Below are 15655 nucleotides of genomic sequence, written 5' to 3'. Positions count from 1 at the left end.
CACCGCAGCCTTGACCTGCTGGGCTCCGGCGATCCTTCCGCCTCAGCCTTCCAAGTAGCTGGAACTACAGGTGTGCACTCTAATTTTTTATTTATTGTAGAGATGAGGTCTTGTCAAGTTGCCCAGGTGGGTCTCGAACCCACGGACTCAGGCAATCCACTCACCTCAGCCTCCCAAAGTGCTGGGATTACAGGCTGAGCCACCAAGTCTGGTCCAACATTAATTTTTAATATCAAAACTGGTCACTGAAGAGTTGTTTCTTGTATGCTTAAAATATCCTATCTACAATGAGAAAGTAGATTAAAGAAGCTAATATAAAGATGGTCTGCTTCCATTTACCTCTCCATGTAACTAATGTACAGTAAATTTTTTGTCAAGAACAATTCTAAGTCTTTAGTGAAGTTCATATACAACATGCTAAGAATTAGAAAATCAGAACTTCGAAAATTATATCTCCCAATGAATCACTGTAGTTTAACTTTTATTACCTCAACAGCAGAAAAAAAAGAAATTAAAAATTTTTAAAGGCAATAATTAACCTAAATTGAAAGGCAAAAATTTTGGCCTCCTTATTTAACATTAAATTGTAACAGAAATATATAATCTATCATAAAGTTAGTTTGGAATATCAACAGAAATAAAAAGGAATTAGAATTTTTAAGATTAAAAATTATCTATTTCATAGTAGAATAATTGTGGTGATTAAACCAATTGCATGTATCATAGTACAGTATTACTAAGATAAAAATATCTACCATACCCTAAATAGGCAATATTTGTGAGGATCTTATTTTATTTATTTTGAGTCAGGGTCTCACTCTGTCACCTAGATTAGAGCGCAATGTCATGTGCACTCTACACTGCAGCTTCGAACTCCTGGGCTCAAGTGATCGGCCTGCCTCAGCCTCCTGGGTGCTGGGAATACAGGCACACACCACCACGCCCATCTAATTTTTTATTTTTGTAGAGACAAGGTGTCACTATATTGCTCAGGTTGATCTTGAACTCCTGGGTTCAAGTGATCCTCCCACCTCAGCCTCCCAAAGTGCTGGGATTACAGGCATTAGCTACCACGCCCAGCTGAGGATCTTTTTTAAAAAGACACAGAGATAATGACCCGAACACATATATTTGAGTTAGGTTCCAACTAAGTATAAATGGCTGTATTTTATTAAATATGGTTAAGATTTAACAATGCAATATACACATGCTTAAAAAATTATGCTACAATAACATTTTGGCTAGCTTTAAATATTATATTTTAGTATTTAATAAAACTGTTTTGCCACACATTTTATTTTGTCAATAAAATATTAATCTGTGCAAGTAACGGTAAATGACTTATACTTCAAATTATGCAAACAGGAAACTCTCTATATAGACTATCAAAAAAAATTTCCCAAATATTTAAAATTTTCAAATACATTATGGCCCAATTTGATTCCTTTATCACGAAAATTATCATGAAAATTAGCCCCATAGTAAAAGTAAAAAAACTTCCTGATCTGGATTAAAAAATTATCAGGAAAATTAGCTCTATTGTTAACAGCAAAGATCCCAAACTATTCTATAGTAAAAAAGAAGAGATGATTGATTCCTTAGACTGACCTCAGCAAAATCCCATCATGGGATTAATATTCATCAACCTGACAAAGTTATGAAAATTCAAGCCTTAATCCATAGATGGTTTTATATGGATGAAAGCGCATTTTTCTCTCTACACAGTTTGCAACTTTTTTTTTTAGATTAGGAAATATATAGTTCATTTAGAAAGTAAATTTGAGAGAGAGAGAAAGAGAAAAAAGAGATTCACTTCCCCAAGGTAGGGGAGGGGACCAAAGCCAGGAAACATGGCCTGGCCATAGTTCAAAGAACACATGGCCACATCACAGCTTAGCCAGGCAATGGCTAATGTGCAATTTTTGTGACAATATTTAACATACTTACATTTTTGTCTTTCAGCCAGGGGTCCCCTGCAACAGGCTGATAACCCACAGGATATCTCCTTAAAATCTATGTGATTGTCACGATTTTCATCAAAAGCATTAAACAAACCTGTAAAACAGGAAAAGACACCATAAATCACAGCCAACAAAATGTCCTAATGTTAATACTGACAAGTTTACAAAAGGAGAGATAACTCTCATAAAATGGCTTAATTTTTAAAGAAAAGTTTACCAGTTGTTCCCAATGTCTCATGGAATATTTCTTATTCTCTTGGTATAATTATAACTAACACTTGTGATTCTAGCAGAAACTACATTACAATCCTCTAGTGTTTGGTTATGTCTGTCTTATATAAATTTTAACAGTTAAAAATGTCTATTTTTTTTGTTGGTGGTGAATTTTGTTTTGTTTTTGGTGAGATGAATGGTAAAATAAGAAAACAATCATTACAAAAAATAAACAATGAGAATATATCACTAGCAAGAATAAAACATTTTATGCATAAACCACTGTTTTTTCTCATACTCAAACTGACAACCTGGTTCATGATTACGTTAAATAAGAAGGTCAAAAGAAATCCAAAAGCAAAAGTGGTAGTCTCAAGGCAATATCTGTAGTAACTATTATCACTACCACCACAAAGGTGGGTCCTTACCCTAAAATCCTTTTCACCATTACTACTGAACACCCAGAGAAAGCTGTCATCATGAATTCTAGACATAAAAATGCCTATATATTTTAATAAGACAATAAAAATTAAAAACCCAAATAAGTCAAATTACAACTATCCTTACTTAGAAAAACTGAGAAAAACTGAATTACTTATGAAACAAGTACTTAAAGATACACTATATCATTAATAAGCTCCCATAAAGTTCTTTCATGAAGCAAAGAAAAAATACACTACAAGACAGAAATTTTCTACTGCAGCATCTTCTTTGTACTGCTTAATCTTTTATACACAATTATTTTAAATTTCAGAAATGAAAGGAATTTATAAATTAATCCTATGGCTTTCAAACTTTTCTAAAAAATATAAATGGAATAATTTTGTTTTCAAATAAAATGATACATCAATCTCCAATGTTAAAAAGGTAAAAACTGCACTGTTGAAGTAGGTAGAAACTCAGAAGTCTGTGTGCTCTGGCTTTCTTGAAGTACTCTAGAAATCTGAAGAATACAGATTGAATATTGTAAGAATCTAATTCAGTACCCTCAGTTAAAAGATTAGAAAACTAAAGTTCAGAGGGGTTAAATGATTTCCAAAAATAGGTTTTAAAAGGTCAGAACTGGAAGCAGAACTCAAGTATTCAAATTCCAAATTTGATTTTTATGATGCCCCCCATAATTACTCTTTGTATTCTTTATTTTTTTTAAAAGTCATGGCAATAAGTTTAGAGCTAGAGGGGACCTCAAAGACAATCTAGTCTAGTAGTTTCTTAATTTTTTTGTGATGAGATTCTACAGCAGTAGAATCTTCTTATGTGAAAGAGAAAAAGTGGAGGTACTCTAGCCAAGAAAGAGGCAGTGTCATGTGTGGAAACACAGAGCTCTGCCCATTCAGTGACCTCGTGCCCCTCCATGACCCTCCTGTTAATGCACTTTATTGGAGCATATAAATTAGCAAATTCAGGTTCCAAAAATTAAACTGATTTATGCAACATTAAATGTGTTGGATAGAAATAAGAGACGGTCTCAAGTGTCTTTACCAATGAACATGTGTAGAAAATAGAATGATTCCAACCTTCACTTAGAGATGGACGAATAGGTGGTGAAACCAAAGGGCCAAATGTCTCCAGATCAAATCGTCCAGTCCGGGATTGAGCCTTCAACAACCAATAGCGTTTCTCAAGATCAATGATGTCTGATTCCTCCACTGAGAGTCAAATTAAACAAGATTATAAAACCTCAGCATTCTCTACTGGACATTTAGTTCATCCTGATAATATGTCTTCCAGGGATATATTCTAGTGTTACAATTCAATTGTTAAAAATAATCACGACCAAAAAAGAAAAGAAAAAACCCAAACAAACAAAACAAAACAAAACACCTCTGGCAGACAAATTTATTTGATCTAAACTGGTAGGAAAATTAAACCAAAATGAACAAAAAGCAAGAGGCTTTAAAATCAGAAAAAAAGAAATCGCCTGGGCTCAGTGGCTCAGCCTGTAATCCTGTGCTTTGGGAGGCCAAGGTGAGTGAATTGCCTGAGCCCGCGGGTTCGAGACCCACCTGGGCAACTTGGCGAGACCTCATCTCTACAATAAATTAAAAAAAAAAAATTAGTCGAGTGTGGTAGCGTGCGCCTGTAGTTCCAGCTACTTGGAAGGCTGAGGTGGAAGGATCGCCAGAGTCCAGCAGGTTGAGACTGCAGTGGCCGAGAGCGTGCCACTGCACTCCAGTCTGGGCAACTGAGTGAGACTCCAACTCAAAAAAAAAAAAAGAAATCAACAATTTCTCATTAAGTATGCTGTTTAAATCCAACATGTAAAATAATATACAACTCAGTCATTTCTTTTGAGCTTCCCAACCACTTTAATCTGTACTCATTTTGGGGTTTTTGTTTCCTTGTTTAGAGACAGGGTCTCACTCTGTCACGCAGTGGCGAGATCACGGCTTACTGCAGCCTCAAACTTTCTGGGCTCAAGCCACACTCCCCGCTCTGCTTCCACCTCCCAAAGCGCTGAGATTACAGGTGTGACCCACTGCACCTGGCCATTTTTGTTGATTTACAATCTCTATCTTGGATTCCTATATATACCTTCTCTACTGGCTACACTGTAAATATCATAATGGCAGCAGCTATGTCTGATTCATACTGTCAATATGGTGACTGATTTACACATTCAATACTTGCTGAATAGCCAGGTGCAGTGGCTCACGCCTGTAATCCCAGCATTTTAGGAGGTGGAGGTGAGAGGATTTGTCTTACATAGAGATTCAAGATCAGCCTGAGCAACTTGGCAAGACCTAGTCTCTACAACATATTAAAAAATGAGCTGGGCATGGTAGTGCGCACTGCGGTTCCAGCTACTTGGAATGTTGAGGCAGAAGGATGGTCTGAGCACAGCTGGTAGAGGCCACAGAGGCCGTGAGCATGCCCCTGCACTCCAGCCTGGGTGACAAAGTGAGACTCTGACTCAAAAAAAAAAAAAAAACCCCACACAATAAATGAAAAAAAAATGGTTAAAAATGTTATAAGTAACAAAGTCATACATGAACAGAGAGGGTGGAGGAGGATTCACTATGTGACAGGTAACAGCAAAATCATGAAAGCATGAACATCTTTTTCTCTTCATTTATCAGAAGGTATATTAAAAAAAAAAAATCACATGTAAGCCCCAAACCATTTTATTTGCTTATTTTATTTATTTATTTTTATTTGCTTTTCCTCGAAGGAATTAAAGCAAAATTTAGAAAGCATAAACAAGATATTTATCCTCAGATAAACATAGCAACAAAAGTGATCCTATTAAAATATAAATCTGGGAATTTCAAATTCTGACCATAATGGAATAACTAGCGCTAGATGTGCCTTCTGGTCATAAATTACTAGAAACTATACAAAACCTATAAAACATCTCTTTCTAAAAATTAGAGAACAGGTCATACAGGTCTATAATCCCTGAGAGAATGAAAGCAACGTGAACCCTTTCATTGCCCTGGAGATTTCCTAAATTCACTGGAGGATTTAACAGCAGATTAGAAACTAATGAGTGAACCAGAAGACTAGGAAATACAAACTACTCAAAGAGAAGTTAAAAAGAAAAAAGTCTAAGAAATTTATTAGAAGCATAATGACCTGTAACACAATATCAAACATACATGCACAATTGGGATCCCAGAAGTGGTAGGCAGAAAATATTTAAAATAATAGTAGCTGAAAATTTTCTAAAATTAATGAAAACTAAAATCCCCCCAGAACCAGAACCGTCAATGAACCTTATGCTAGAAAATTCATAACCACACCAAGACAAGTCATAAACTACTGATAAAGAGAAAATCTTAAAAGCAGCAAGATGGAGGAAAAAGCACATTACAAACAGGAGAACCAAGATAAGCAATAGTTTCTCTTCAGGAACAAAGAAAATAATGGAGAAAAGAAGTACTGGAAGAAAAGACAAAACTGTAAACCTTAAATTTTATATCCTGTGAAAATATTCTTCAAAGATAAAGGCAGACATTTTTGGACAAAGCTGAGAATAAAACTACACCAAAAGGAATATTAAAGAACATTTTTCACACTAAAAAGAAATGATACCAAATGAAAATCAGTTATCTACACAAAGAATATTGAATGAAGAACAAGAAATCCCCAGTCCCTAACTTTTGCATAAATTATCAAAAACTGGTATCACTGATCTTACCAGATTTTGAGTGGGGGTTGGTTGCAGTTTCAATTAGTATCAGTTTATCATTGGTTCAAATGCTTTGAAGATGAGTTCAGATTTCTATGGAGGACAGCCCTGAAACTGATAAGTTTTGATCCCTAGTCTGATACTACCAGACCAGGGATCTATAAACTATAGCCTGACAGTTGCACATCGTTTAACGTATAAAGTTTTATTAGAACATAGCCATGTAATTCACTTACATATTGTTTATAGCTACTATGTATAAAGTTTTATTAGAACATAGCCATGTAATTCACTTACATATTGTTTATAGCTACTACTATGTTACAATGGCAGAGGTGAGTAACTGTGACAGAAAGTTCAAAGGCTCAGGTGTCTGAAATATTTGCTATCTGTCATTTTAAGAAAAAGTTTGGCAATTCCTATGCTAGACTCTGAAATTGCATAGCTGCAAGACTTCAAGACTGTGAGATACCATAAAACAATAGGACTTCAAAACCATGAAGCTATGAGACTGAGAAACTAAGAGATTGGAGGCTTCAAAATTTTGAGACCATGAAACTGCAAGATCCCATGAAACTGTAAGATCTGGAGATCTCTTCTTCTTTAAAAGACTTTTGTTAGAGCAGTTTTAGGATTACAACAAAAATAAGCAAAAGCAACATACTGTCATACTCCCATCCTCCCACATACATAGTCTCTTCCATTATCAACACTCCCATCAGAGTCGTATGTTTGTTACATCTGACGTACCTACACTGACATATCATTATCACCCAAAGCCCTCAGTTTACATTAAGATATTGGTGCTGGTGTTATACAGTCTACAGGTTTGGACAAATGTATAATGAGATTCATTCACTATTTTATAGTATCACACAGAATTGTTTCACTGCCCTAATAATCCTCTGTGTTCCACCTATTTATTTCTCCCTCCTTACTAACCCGACAACCACTGATCTGTTTACTGTCATGAGATATCGTTTAACTTTTCAGCCTGCCTGTCATCTTATCAAAATTCCATGAGAGAATTACCAGGTAGAGACAGACAATTATCTGTGCATTTGTGGTTCCTTCAAATTCACAATATTCTTTGAAGGTTTCTCAAAAGTCTGGCTGGTTTCTCCTCACCCCAGTTAATGCTCTGGCCAGTTCACTCTTCTGCCAGTCTTATCTCCAATCCCAGCATATCTGTCCTCAGATATAAAAGTATTCTATACCACTTAGAAGGGCTTGTCCCTCTAAGTTCAGTTTTATTTTGATTTTAAGATTTCCTTGCATCTACATGTCTTCAATAGCTCTTTTAAAAAGTGTATGATCATGCCGGGCTCAGTGGCTCAGCCTGTAATCCCACACCTTTGGGAGGCTGAGGTGAGTGGATTGCCTGAGCCCGTGGGTTCGAGACTCGTCTGGGCAGCGAGACCTCATCTCTACAATAAATCAATTAAAAAAAAAAAATCAGCTGGGTGTGGTAGCGCATGCCTGTAATTCCAGCTACTCGGAAGGCTGAGGCGGAAGAATCACCAGAGCCCAGCAGGCGAGGCTGCGATGGCCGGGAGCGGCCACTGCACTCCAGTCTGGGCGACCGAGTGAGACTCCAACTCAAAAAAAAAAAAAAAAAAAGTGCATGATTATTTAAGTGGTGATTTCATGTTACTATAGTGGGAATAAAAGCCTTTCATGTCCTACTTCTCAACATAAAGGAGAATTCCCTCTACCTCCAATTATTAATAAACATGATTCTGGAAATACTAATGCAGTAAGACATAAAAATATGTAGTATAATACTAGAAAATAAGAAGCAGTTTATTATTTACATATAAACAGAATGCAAATAAAAAAACTCAAGACAATTCACTAACAAATTACAACTGAGTTCAAAATCTATTAGGATACAAAATAAATATATAAAAATCAGTGCTTTTCCTGTATAGTAACATATAAGAAAAAAGAATATTAGCAACTGTAACTCCCCACAAGAAACAAGTATCTAAAAATAAATTTAAGAAATAAGTGAGATTTTTATAAAGAAACCTTACAGATCACATTAAAGATTTGACTAAATGAAGAGGCATACCATGGACATAAATAGGGCCTAGGCAGAGGTATATCATGTCCTTAAATATAGTAGTTATGGAAGATTGCATTGTAAGGGTAACATAAGCAAAGATCTGAAGGTGGTAAGGGGACAAATCATGAAGAAAACACATTCTAGATGGAGGGAACAAGAACAGAGGAGTCAAGAAGAAAGAAGATGAAAGAAGAGAAGATTAGAGTGGCTGCAGTGGAATTAGTGAGGGGGAGAATAATAACAAGAGAGTAGTAAGAGATTAAGTCAGAGAAGAAATGGGAGTCAGATTATATAGGCCATTGTAAGGACTTCGGTTTTAAGTGAAATAGTGAACCATTGGAGGGTCTGAAGCAAAGGAGTGACATGATCTAATCTACAGTATCACTCTTGTCTGCTGAGTTGAGAATAGCCTGGTGGATAGCAAGAATAGAAGCAGGAAGACCAGTTAAGTGACTATTCAAGAGGTTAAGTCATTAATATATACAATTAGAAAGACTTAATGACATTTTGAGCTGGGTGATTTAGAAAAAAGAAAGAAAAAGATTTAAGGCTACAATGAATTAACAAGCACAAGACAGACAATTTATGAAATCATAGGGATAGAGTTTAATTTCACTGCTAATAAAAAAAATTCAAAAGAAAAATGTAAATGAAATCATGCTACTTCTCTGCTTCAAAACCATTCAACACTTTTCCCCAAGACAGGTGCATGACTCACTACAACAATTCATATCCTTACTCAAATGTTGTATTCTCAGACCATCAAAACTGCACCCTGCTTTACTTTGCACCAAAATGTTTATCAACTCTAATATAATATAATTTAGTTATTTGTTTTGTTTATTGGTTGAATCCCCTAACTAGAACATATGCTCAAGGGAAGGGTTTTTGGTCTGTTATGTTCATTGTTATAGTCTAACACTTAGAATAATACGTGGCACATTTTGAGCACTGAATAAATAAGTTTAATATCTGAATAAATAAAAATTATTTGTTGAGCTCCTATATTATAAACACACACAACCCTTTCAGGATAATGCTAACTGTGATAAAACAATTAGTATCAAGTACCATTGTAGTCTTAATAACTTTTAAGTTACCTGGGAAGACAAGAACAATGTTCTCTAAACTTCCAGGGCCTTCAAAGCATTCAATCTTACTTATTCCTTAGCAGTTTTAAGAAAAATTTTTGGGGAAAACTTTTTTCCTCCAACAGCAATTAAGATATAATCATATCAATGTATGTATCTGTACTGCATCTGTACAACAAATATTATAGTTATAAAAAGTGTCAAATAAATGAAAACATGTATTCTTCCATCTTACATAAAATTTTAAGACAAATTATCTTCCTTTTGCTAGACCTTCAAGGGGTTTCCAGGACTTAAAGCTAATGTTTCTCTATCCTTCCTTTCTGTCCTACCCGACCCTGATATTCATTATGTCTAAAATCTAAAAGAGAGGTTTTTACTTAAAGGGTCAAGGGAGTGATTCTTTTGAAAGCAAAAATATAAAAATGAAAAAAAAATCCTGTATTGGGAATGCACACATTTGTACAAGTTATCACACATCACTAGATGGAAGAAGTAACATATTCAGAAAGACGCTGTTCTAATTTATTCTGACATGAAAAGAAAAGTCCATAGGAAGAACTGCCATAGCAGAAAACAAAAATGGTCTTGACAATATGTACCTGGAGTCAAGTACACTGATTCCACCCAGTCTGCATTTTACAAAGAAGAATGCTCTCCTGAAAACTTCTTGACTTGCTAACCCCTACAAACAGTTCTCTTAATGATTTACAAAACCTTGGAAGAGGGATTCAAAGAGAGAAGTTACCTTACACTTTTGGCATTGAAAGGAAACTGATTACTAAGAGTAATTAAAAATAACGAAGTGGTGACCAGGCTATAAGGTAACCTAATACTGAGAAGTTAAAAAATTGAAATCAACCTTCGTTATCTTTATTATGCTTCTACATTCTTAATTATTTATGTCACTTTAACCTTAGAGAGGTGCAAGAGAATTAGCACCTGTTATTTTATTAGTACTTAGTGAAATCACTAAACCAAATATCTTTTCACCATATCAAAGACTATGGTTTCTCAACCATGACACCAAGGACATCTTGGACCAAATAATTCTTTTTGCAGGAGACTGTTTAGTGTATTCATTGTAGGATGTTTAGCAGCAACCTGGCCTCTTTGACAGTGGAAGTGTACAAGTTGTGAAAACCAAAGATATCTCTAGACACTGCCAAATGTCCTATAGGAGACAAAATTGCCCCCCCCCATAGAGAAACTCTGCCATAGACACATTTACAAATGACACTTGGCAAGTGATCTGTGATATTATTTTCATAAACACATCCATGTGTATCAAATAGAATGCTAAATAAATTAAACACTGGGAAATAAATCTTCCAAATGAGAAGCTCAAATATTATACTGAACTATATACTGGTTTCATTCATCTTCAACCAATTCACTATTGAAACAGCTTAGACATGATTTTGAAGACGAGTGCTATTACAACTAACTCTATGATCAGAAAAAACAAAATTCTTCAGTAAAGTAGTATTAGAAGTATTTAAAGAAGATTAAAAATTTAACAAAAAATGTTTAATTAAGAAAGTAAAATCTTAACAGTTAGAAGGCAAATTGTGAGCAATAAATATTTTCAGGCTTATACAATTTTCATTTCTTACACAAATTTTTTTTTTTTTTTTTTGAATTGAAGTCTCACTCTGTCGCTCAAGCTGGAGTGCAGTGGCACGCTCATGGTCACTGCAGCCTTGACCTGCTGGGCTCAGGTGATCCTTCTACTTCAGCCTTCCAAGAGGCTGGAAACACAGACACACACCACCACACTCGGCTAATTTTTTGTTTTTTGTTTTTTTTGAATTGGAGTCTCACCCTGTTCCCCAGTCTGGAGTGCAGTGGCATGCTCCCAGCCACCGCTGCCTCAACCTGCTGGGCTCCAGCGATCCTTTTGCTTCAGCCTTCCAAGTAGCTGAAACTACAGGCGCGCACTACCATGCCCAGCTATTTTTTTTTAAATTGTGGAGACGAGCTCTCGCCAAGCTGCCCGGGTGGTCTCAAACCCACGGTCTCAGGCAATCCACTCACCTTGGCCTCCCAAAGTGCTGGGATTACAGGCTGAGCCACCGAGCCCAGCCTCTATTTTTTGATTTATTATAGAGATGAGGTCTCGCCAAGCTGCCTGGGTTGGTATTGAATCCGTGGGTTCAGGCAATTCTCTCACCTCGGCCTGGATTATAGGCATGAGCCACCGTGCCCGGCCCAAATGTTCCATCACAAGAGATCTTGATATTTAACTATAACCATATCATGATCTGTTATGCCAAAAGTTTTAAAAATGTTGTCTATAAATGTAACCTACAAATCTGAAATGCTGCTTTATAACTACAAATAGAGGGAAACAAAACATGGGTAGTGAAAATTATTAAGTCATTTTCAAAGCCTCTGATATGTTTTCTTATAATTTCTTTATGAATTATCTTTAATTATAAAAGCAATGTTTTATTTTTATTATTGACATCTAGAAAACATAGAAAAGCAATTTGTATCTCAACTAATGCTACCATTCTAAAATAACCATTAGCCATATAATTTTGGCTTTTGTCAGTTTAAAAAATATGTAATACTAGTTTAGCTTTTTAATTAATATTACTTGTTGCCTTTATTACACTAGTAACACATCTTGTTGCATGGAAAAAATGAAAACATAGATAATCAAGAGAAATGAACATATATGCTATATGCTTTCATATAACTGTAATCATAGCAGTACTTATATTTAATTGAATGTCACTGGGTTGTTTGGGAAGGTTATTTCCAATACTTTTATTCTGTAATCTATACAACTGTATGAGTTCTCAAATTATACAAAATCCTAGTACATAGTTTAAAATAATCAATAGGCTTAATTCATTTTTAGGTTTTACAGCAAGATCATCAAGAAAGACTATAACATGATAAAATTTTCATACAAGAGTGCATATTGTGTTATATAGTTTTTCTTTTAAACAAAAATACCTTACATACTAGATTGTTACCTCCACCAGTCAACACTTGCAAAGGTCCAATTACTTTGGAATGGAAGCTAATTTTTAAAATAAACAAAACTTCTATATAAGAATGTTGCTTTCATTCTTTTAATACTAGAATACCTACTACAAATATCTAGCTAATTGAATTTGTTTAAAAAGAAAGAGTATTTCAAAATCTTAGCAATAAGAAGAGCACCAAAGGAGTCTGATATGTAAATTGAGATTCCGAAATAAGATGTCTGTCCATGCCATTTACAATGTTAAAAAAAAAAGAAAGAAAGAAAGAAAGAAAAAAGAAACCTCTTCTGTTCCTCCAGAGAAACATTAGCTTTCTCAAGTTCTAAACTCGTCCGAGTAGTAGGTCGGCATATAAAAAATCTGACCCTGAAACAAAAGGAGGAAGACAGTGGCCTTGACAATAGAAACCATGTTTTTACTTCTATATTTCTAGGCATTGAGCATATATAGTAGGTGTTCAATAAACACTTCTGATTAATTAGTGTTTACCTAATATAGTTAAATCAAAACAGAAAAATTACATCAACTGTGATTTATTTTGTTACTTTGAAAATCAAATCTATCAATTTCCTTTTACACAATTTCTTTGCTGAAGTAGAAATCTGGAAAGATATATGTAGAAGGACATACATAGAAGGGAAAATGATCAGATTGGTCATGGTCAGCAATGAAAACCATACTTCAGTGCTGATTTTTAAGCTTATATGATATGTTTTTTTTCTGGATATAGACTGCAAATTCCTTAATCAAACATTTGCAAACTAAAGTAAATTATATATACTATATCATTTATTGCCAAACATTTTACATGAATTGGCAGCTAAATTGCTGGGAAGAGGGAATTCAATTAATCTTATTTTCACTTACAGAAGCTTGAGGCAACAATTTCAGTAGCTACCCTTTCTATTTGCAATTCACAAATCAATACCAAAACTTATGCTCTATTGGCTAAATAAGAATGAGTTTATCACCCACCTATAGGGATAATTTTTTCTGAGTCACAACAGCAGTATACCATATTCCCAACATTCTAAATAGTTCTTGGTCTGCACTTTGGGCCATCCTAATTAAGTCTCACCTCACCAAAGGTTCCAGCTGCAGATATTAACTCTTTGACACCAGAAGTGAATCCTCATTTAAAAAAACAAAAAACAAAAAAAACAGGCCCAGTATCCAAGTATTTTCAGGCAGTTACACAGTTCTTTAACATTCTTGAGAAAACAGCTTCCTCTCAGAAGCAATGACCTTCTAAGATCTACTTAAAATGGCTGTAAGACTTACATCATTACTAACAGATAAGAGGATCACGAAGGAGACACATGCAGATTTACTAGGCAGTTCACGGCCTAAAAATCACTGAAGTACTTTTTTCCCTAATGAAAGAAGGTTTTAACACTGTAAACTAAAATGTGGTAAGGTAACATAATAATATACCTATTTTTAGTCGAGATAAATGCTAAAATAGATAGGGACAATATAAATTTCTTCAGTTTGATGTGAAAAGAGAAATAATCAAAATGAATTTTAAGGCCTTAAAAGTCACCAAAAAACACAATACTTCAGAATCCAGATCCTACCAAAGAAACACTCTCTCTTAATTTATCTAAAAATATATTTATAAGACAGAATAGTCATACATATTCCCTTCCAAATATTGCTGAATTCTATAGAAGAATATGACCAACATTAAGGAAAATAATTCAATAATTATTTTAGTTCCTAAAACAACAATTTCAAGCCTTCTATTATCTATCTCACTGTTGGTAAATAGGCAATCATTCAACAATCTTGCTTGGATCAAATGAAATTAATTATTGAAGAGAAATGAAAAACAATTATTTACAAGTATTTTAAAATTATTTTTCCCTAAGGGAGAAAAAAGTGAAACTGGAAAAGTGAAAATGCAAGAAACTCTAAAGTGAGTCTGAAGATGGCTCACAAAACCACAACTACCACATGACCCACCCCTTTTATCTACAATTACAAGTTACTCATAAAAGATTAAAGAATAAAATCAGCTGTCAATCAGCTGTCTCTAAGTCCTTAAATGATAACACATACTCACTTTGGGGTTCAAACATCCCAATTTTGCCAATTATTATCCAATTGATCTTTAGGAATTTCCTTTAATGGCTCATAGACTTGGTTTCCTCATTTTTAAAATGAATCTCATGAAAGGCACAGGATTAAATAAAATGATACACCCAGAGTATACTGCCTCCTATAGTAATTGCTGAACCTGCATGTGGGAAGTTGGAACCTTCTTACAAGTACAGGAGCTATAATTTAAAATCATATAATTATATATAACTATTAAACATAAATAACTTAAAAGTCACAATTTTCTGCAAACACTTAGTAAAAATATTATATGTCTGACACTGTACTAAAAACTATAGATATGCTTGTGAACTAGACAACTATGTTTAGAATCTAGTAGGAGTGAAAACTGGTCATTTTAATCTAGTGTGGAAAGTACAATAAAGGAATAGAGTTTTCTGAGAGCACATATGGGAGTAGGCCTTGGAAGTCATGAAGTTTAGAGAGGTAAATGAAGAGCATCTAAGGATTGATGAGGGAAAGGAAAAGGAATGTAGTAGAAGAAGGATATTACAAGGAGAAGTAAAACAGGATGTGTCTGCAGGCAAGTCTGCAGGCAAGATAGATAGTAACAAGACAGGAAAAAAAAAGCTGCCGTGTTATGATTTAATTCAAAAGCTAGAAAAGGATAACCCTGAGTATCACATGTTCTCACTCATAAGCGGACCTTGAGCAATTATTGTAATACTATATGAAAAAGATTGGCAGTAGTGGGAAACTCGGGGTGGGGGGGCGAGAATGCAAGATTGGCAGTAGGGGGTATCTGCTGGGAGAGGAGAGAGGCACACCTCATCAACAAGGGTACCTGCATGATGAACATTTGGATACCTAACCCTGAATTGTACCCCACATCTTTTTTTTTTTTGAGTTGGAGTCTCACTCTGTCGCCCAGACTGGAGTGCAGTGGCCGGGACCTGCTGGGCTCTGGAGATCCTTCCGCCTCAGCCTTCCAAGTAGCTGGAATTACAGTCATGCGCTACCACGCCCGGCTGAGTTTTTGATTTTATTGTAGAGATGAGGTCTCGCTGCCCAGGTGGGTCTCGAACCCGCGGGCTCAGACAATCCACTCACCTCAGCCTCCCAAAGGCGCG

At 35.1% G+C, this 15655-nt stretch overlaps 1 protein-coding gene across 1 annotated transcript in view; it reads right to left on the bottom strand.

The window, feature by feature from the left end:
- USP32 (ubiquitin specific peptidase 32) overlaps window positions 1-15655 on the bottom strand; it is a 165770-nt gene that overhangs the window by 82663 nt on the left and 67452 nt on the right. The window contains exons 5-6 of the mRNA XM_008048889.2: window positions 3692-3823; window positions 1948-2055 (exon numbers count right to left, since the gene is read on the bottom strand). Coding sequence (XP_008047080.1) covers window positions 1948-2055; window positions 3692-3823 — 240 coding nt within the window. The remainder of the gene's footprint in view (window positions 1-1947; window positions 2056-3691; window positions 3824-15655) is intronic.

The sequence above is a fragment of the Carlito syrichta genome, unplaced genomic scaffold (assembly GCF_000164805.1).
Source record: "Carlito syrichta isolate Samal-C Ts95f unplaced genomic scaffold, Tarsius_syrichta-2.0.1 Scaffold128086, whole genome shotgun sequence".
NCBI lineage: Eukaryota > Metazoa > Chordata > Mammalia > Primates > Tarsiidae > Carlito > Carlito syrichta.
Note: the sequence above shows the minus strand (reverse complement) of the source record. Positions and strands in the feature narration are given on the sequence as shown.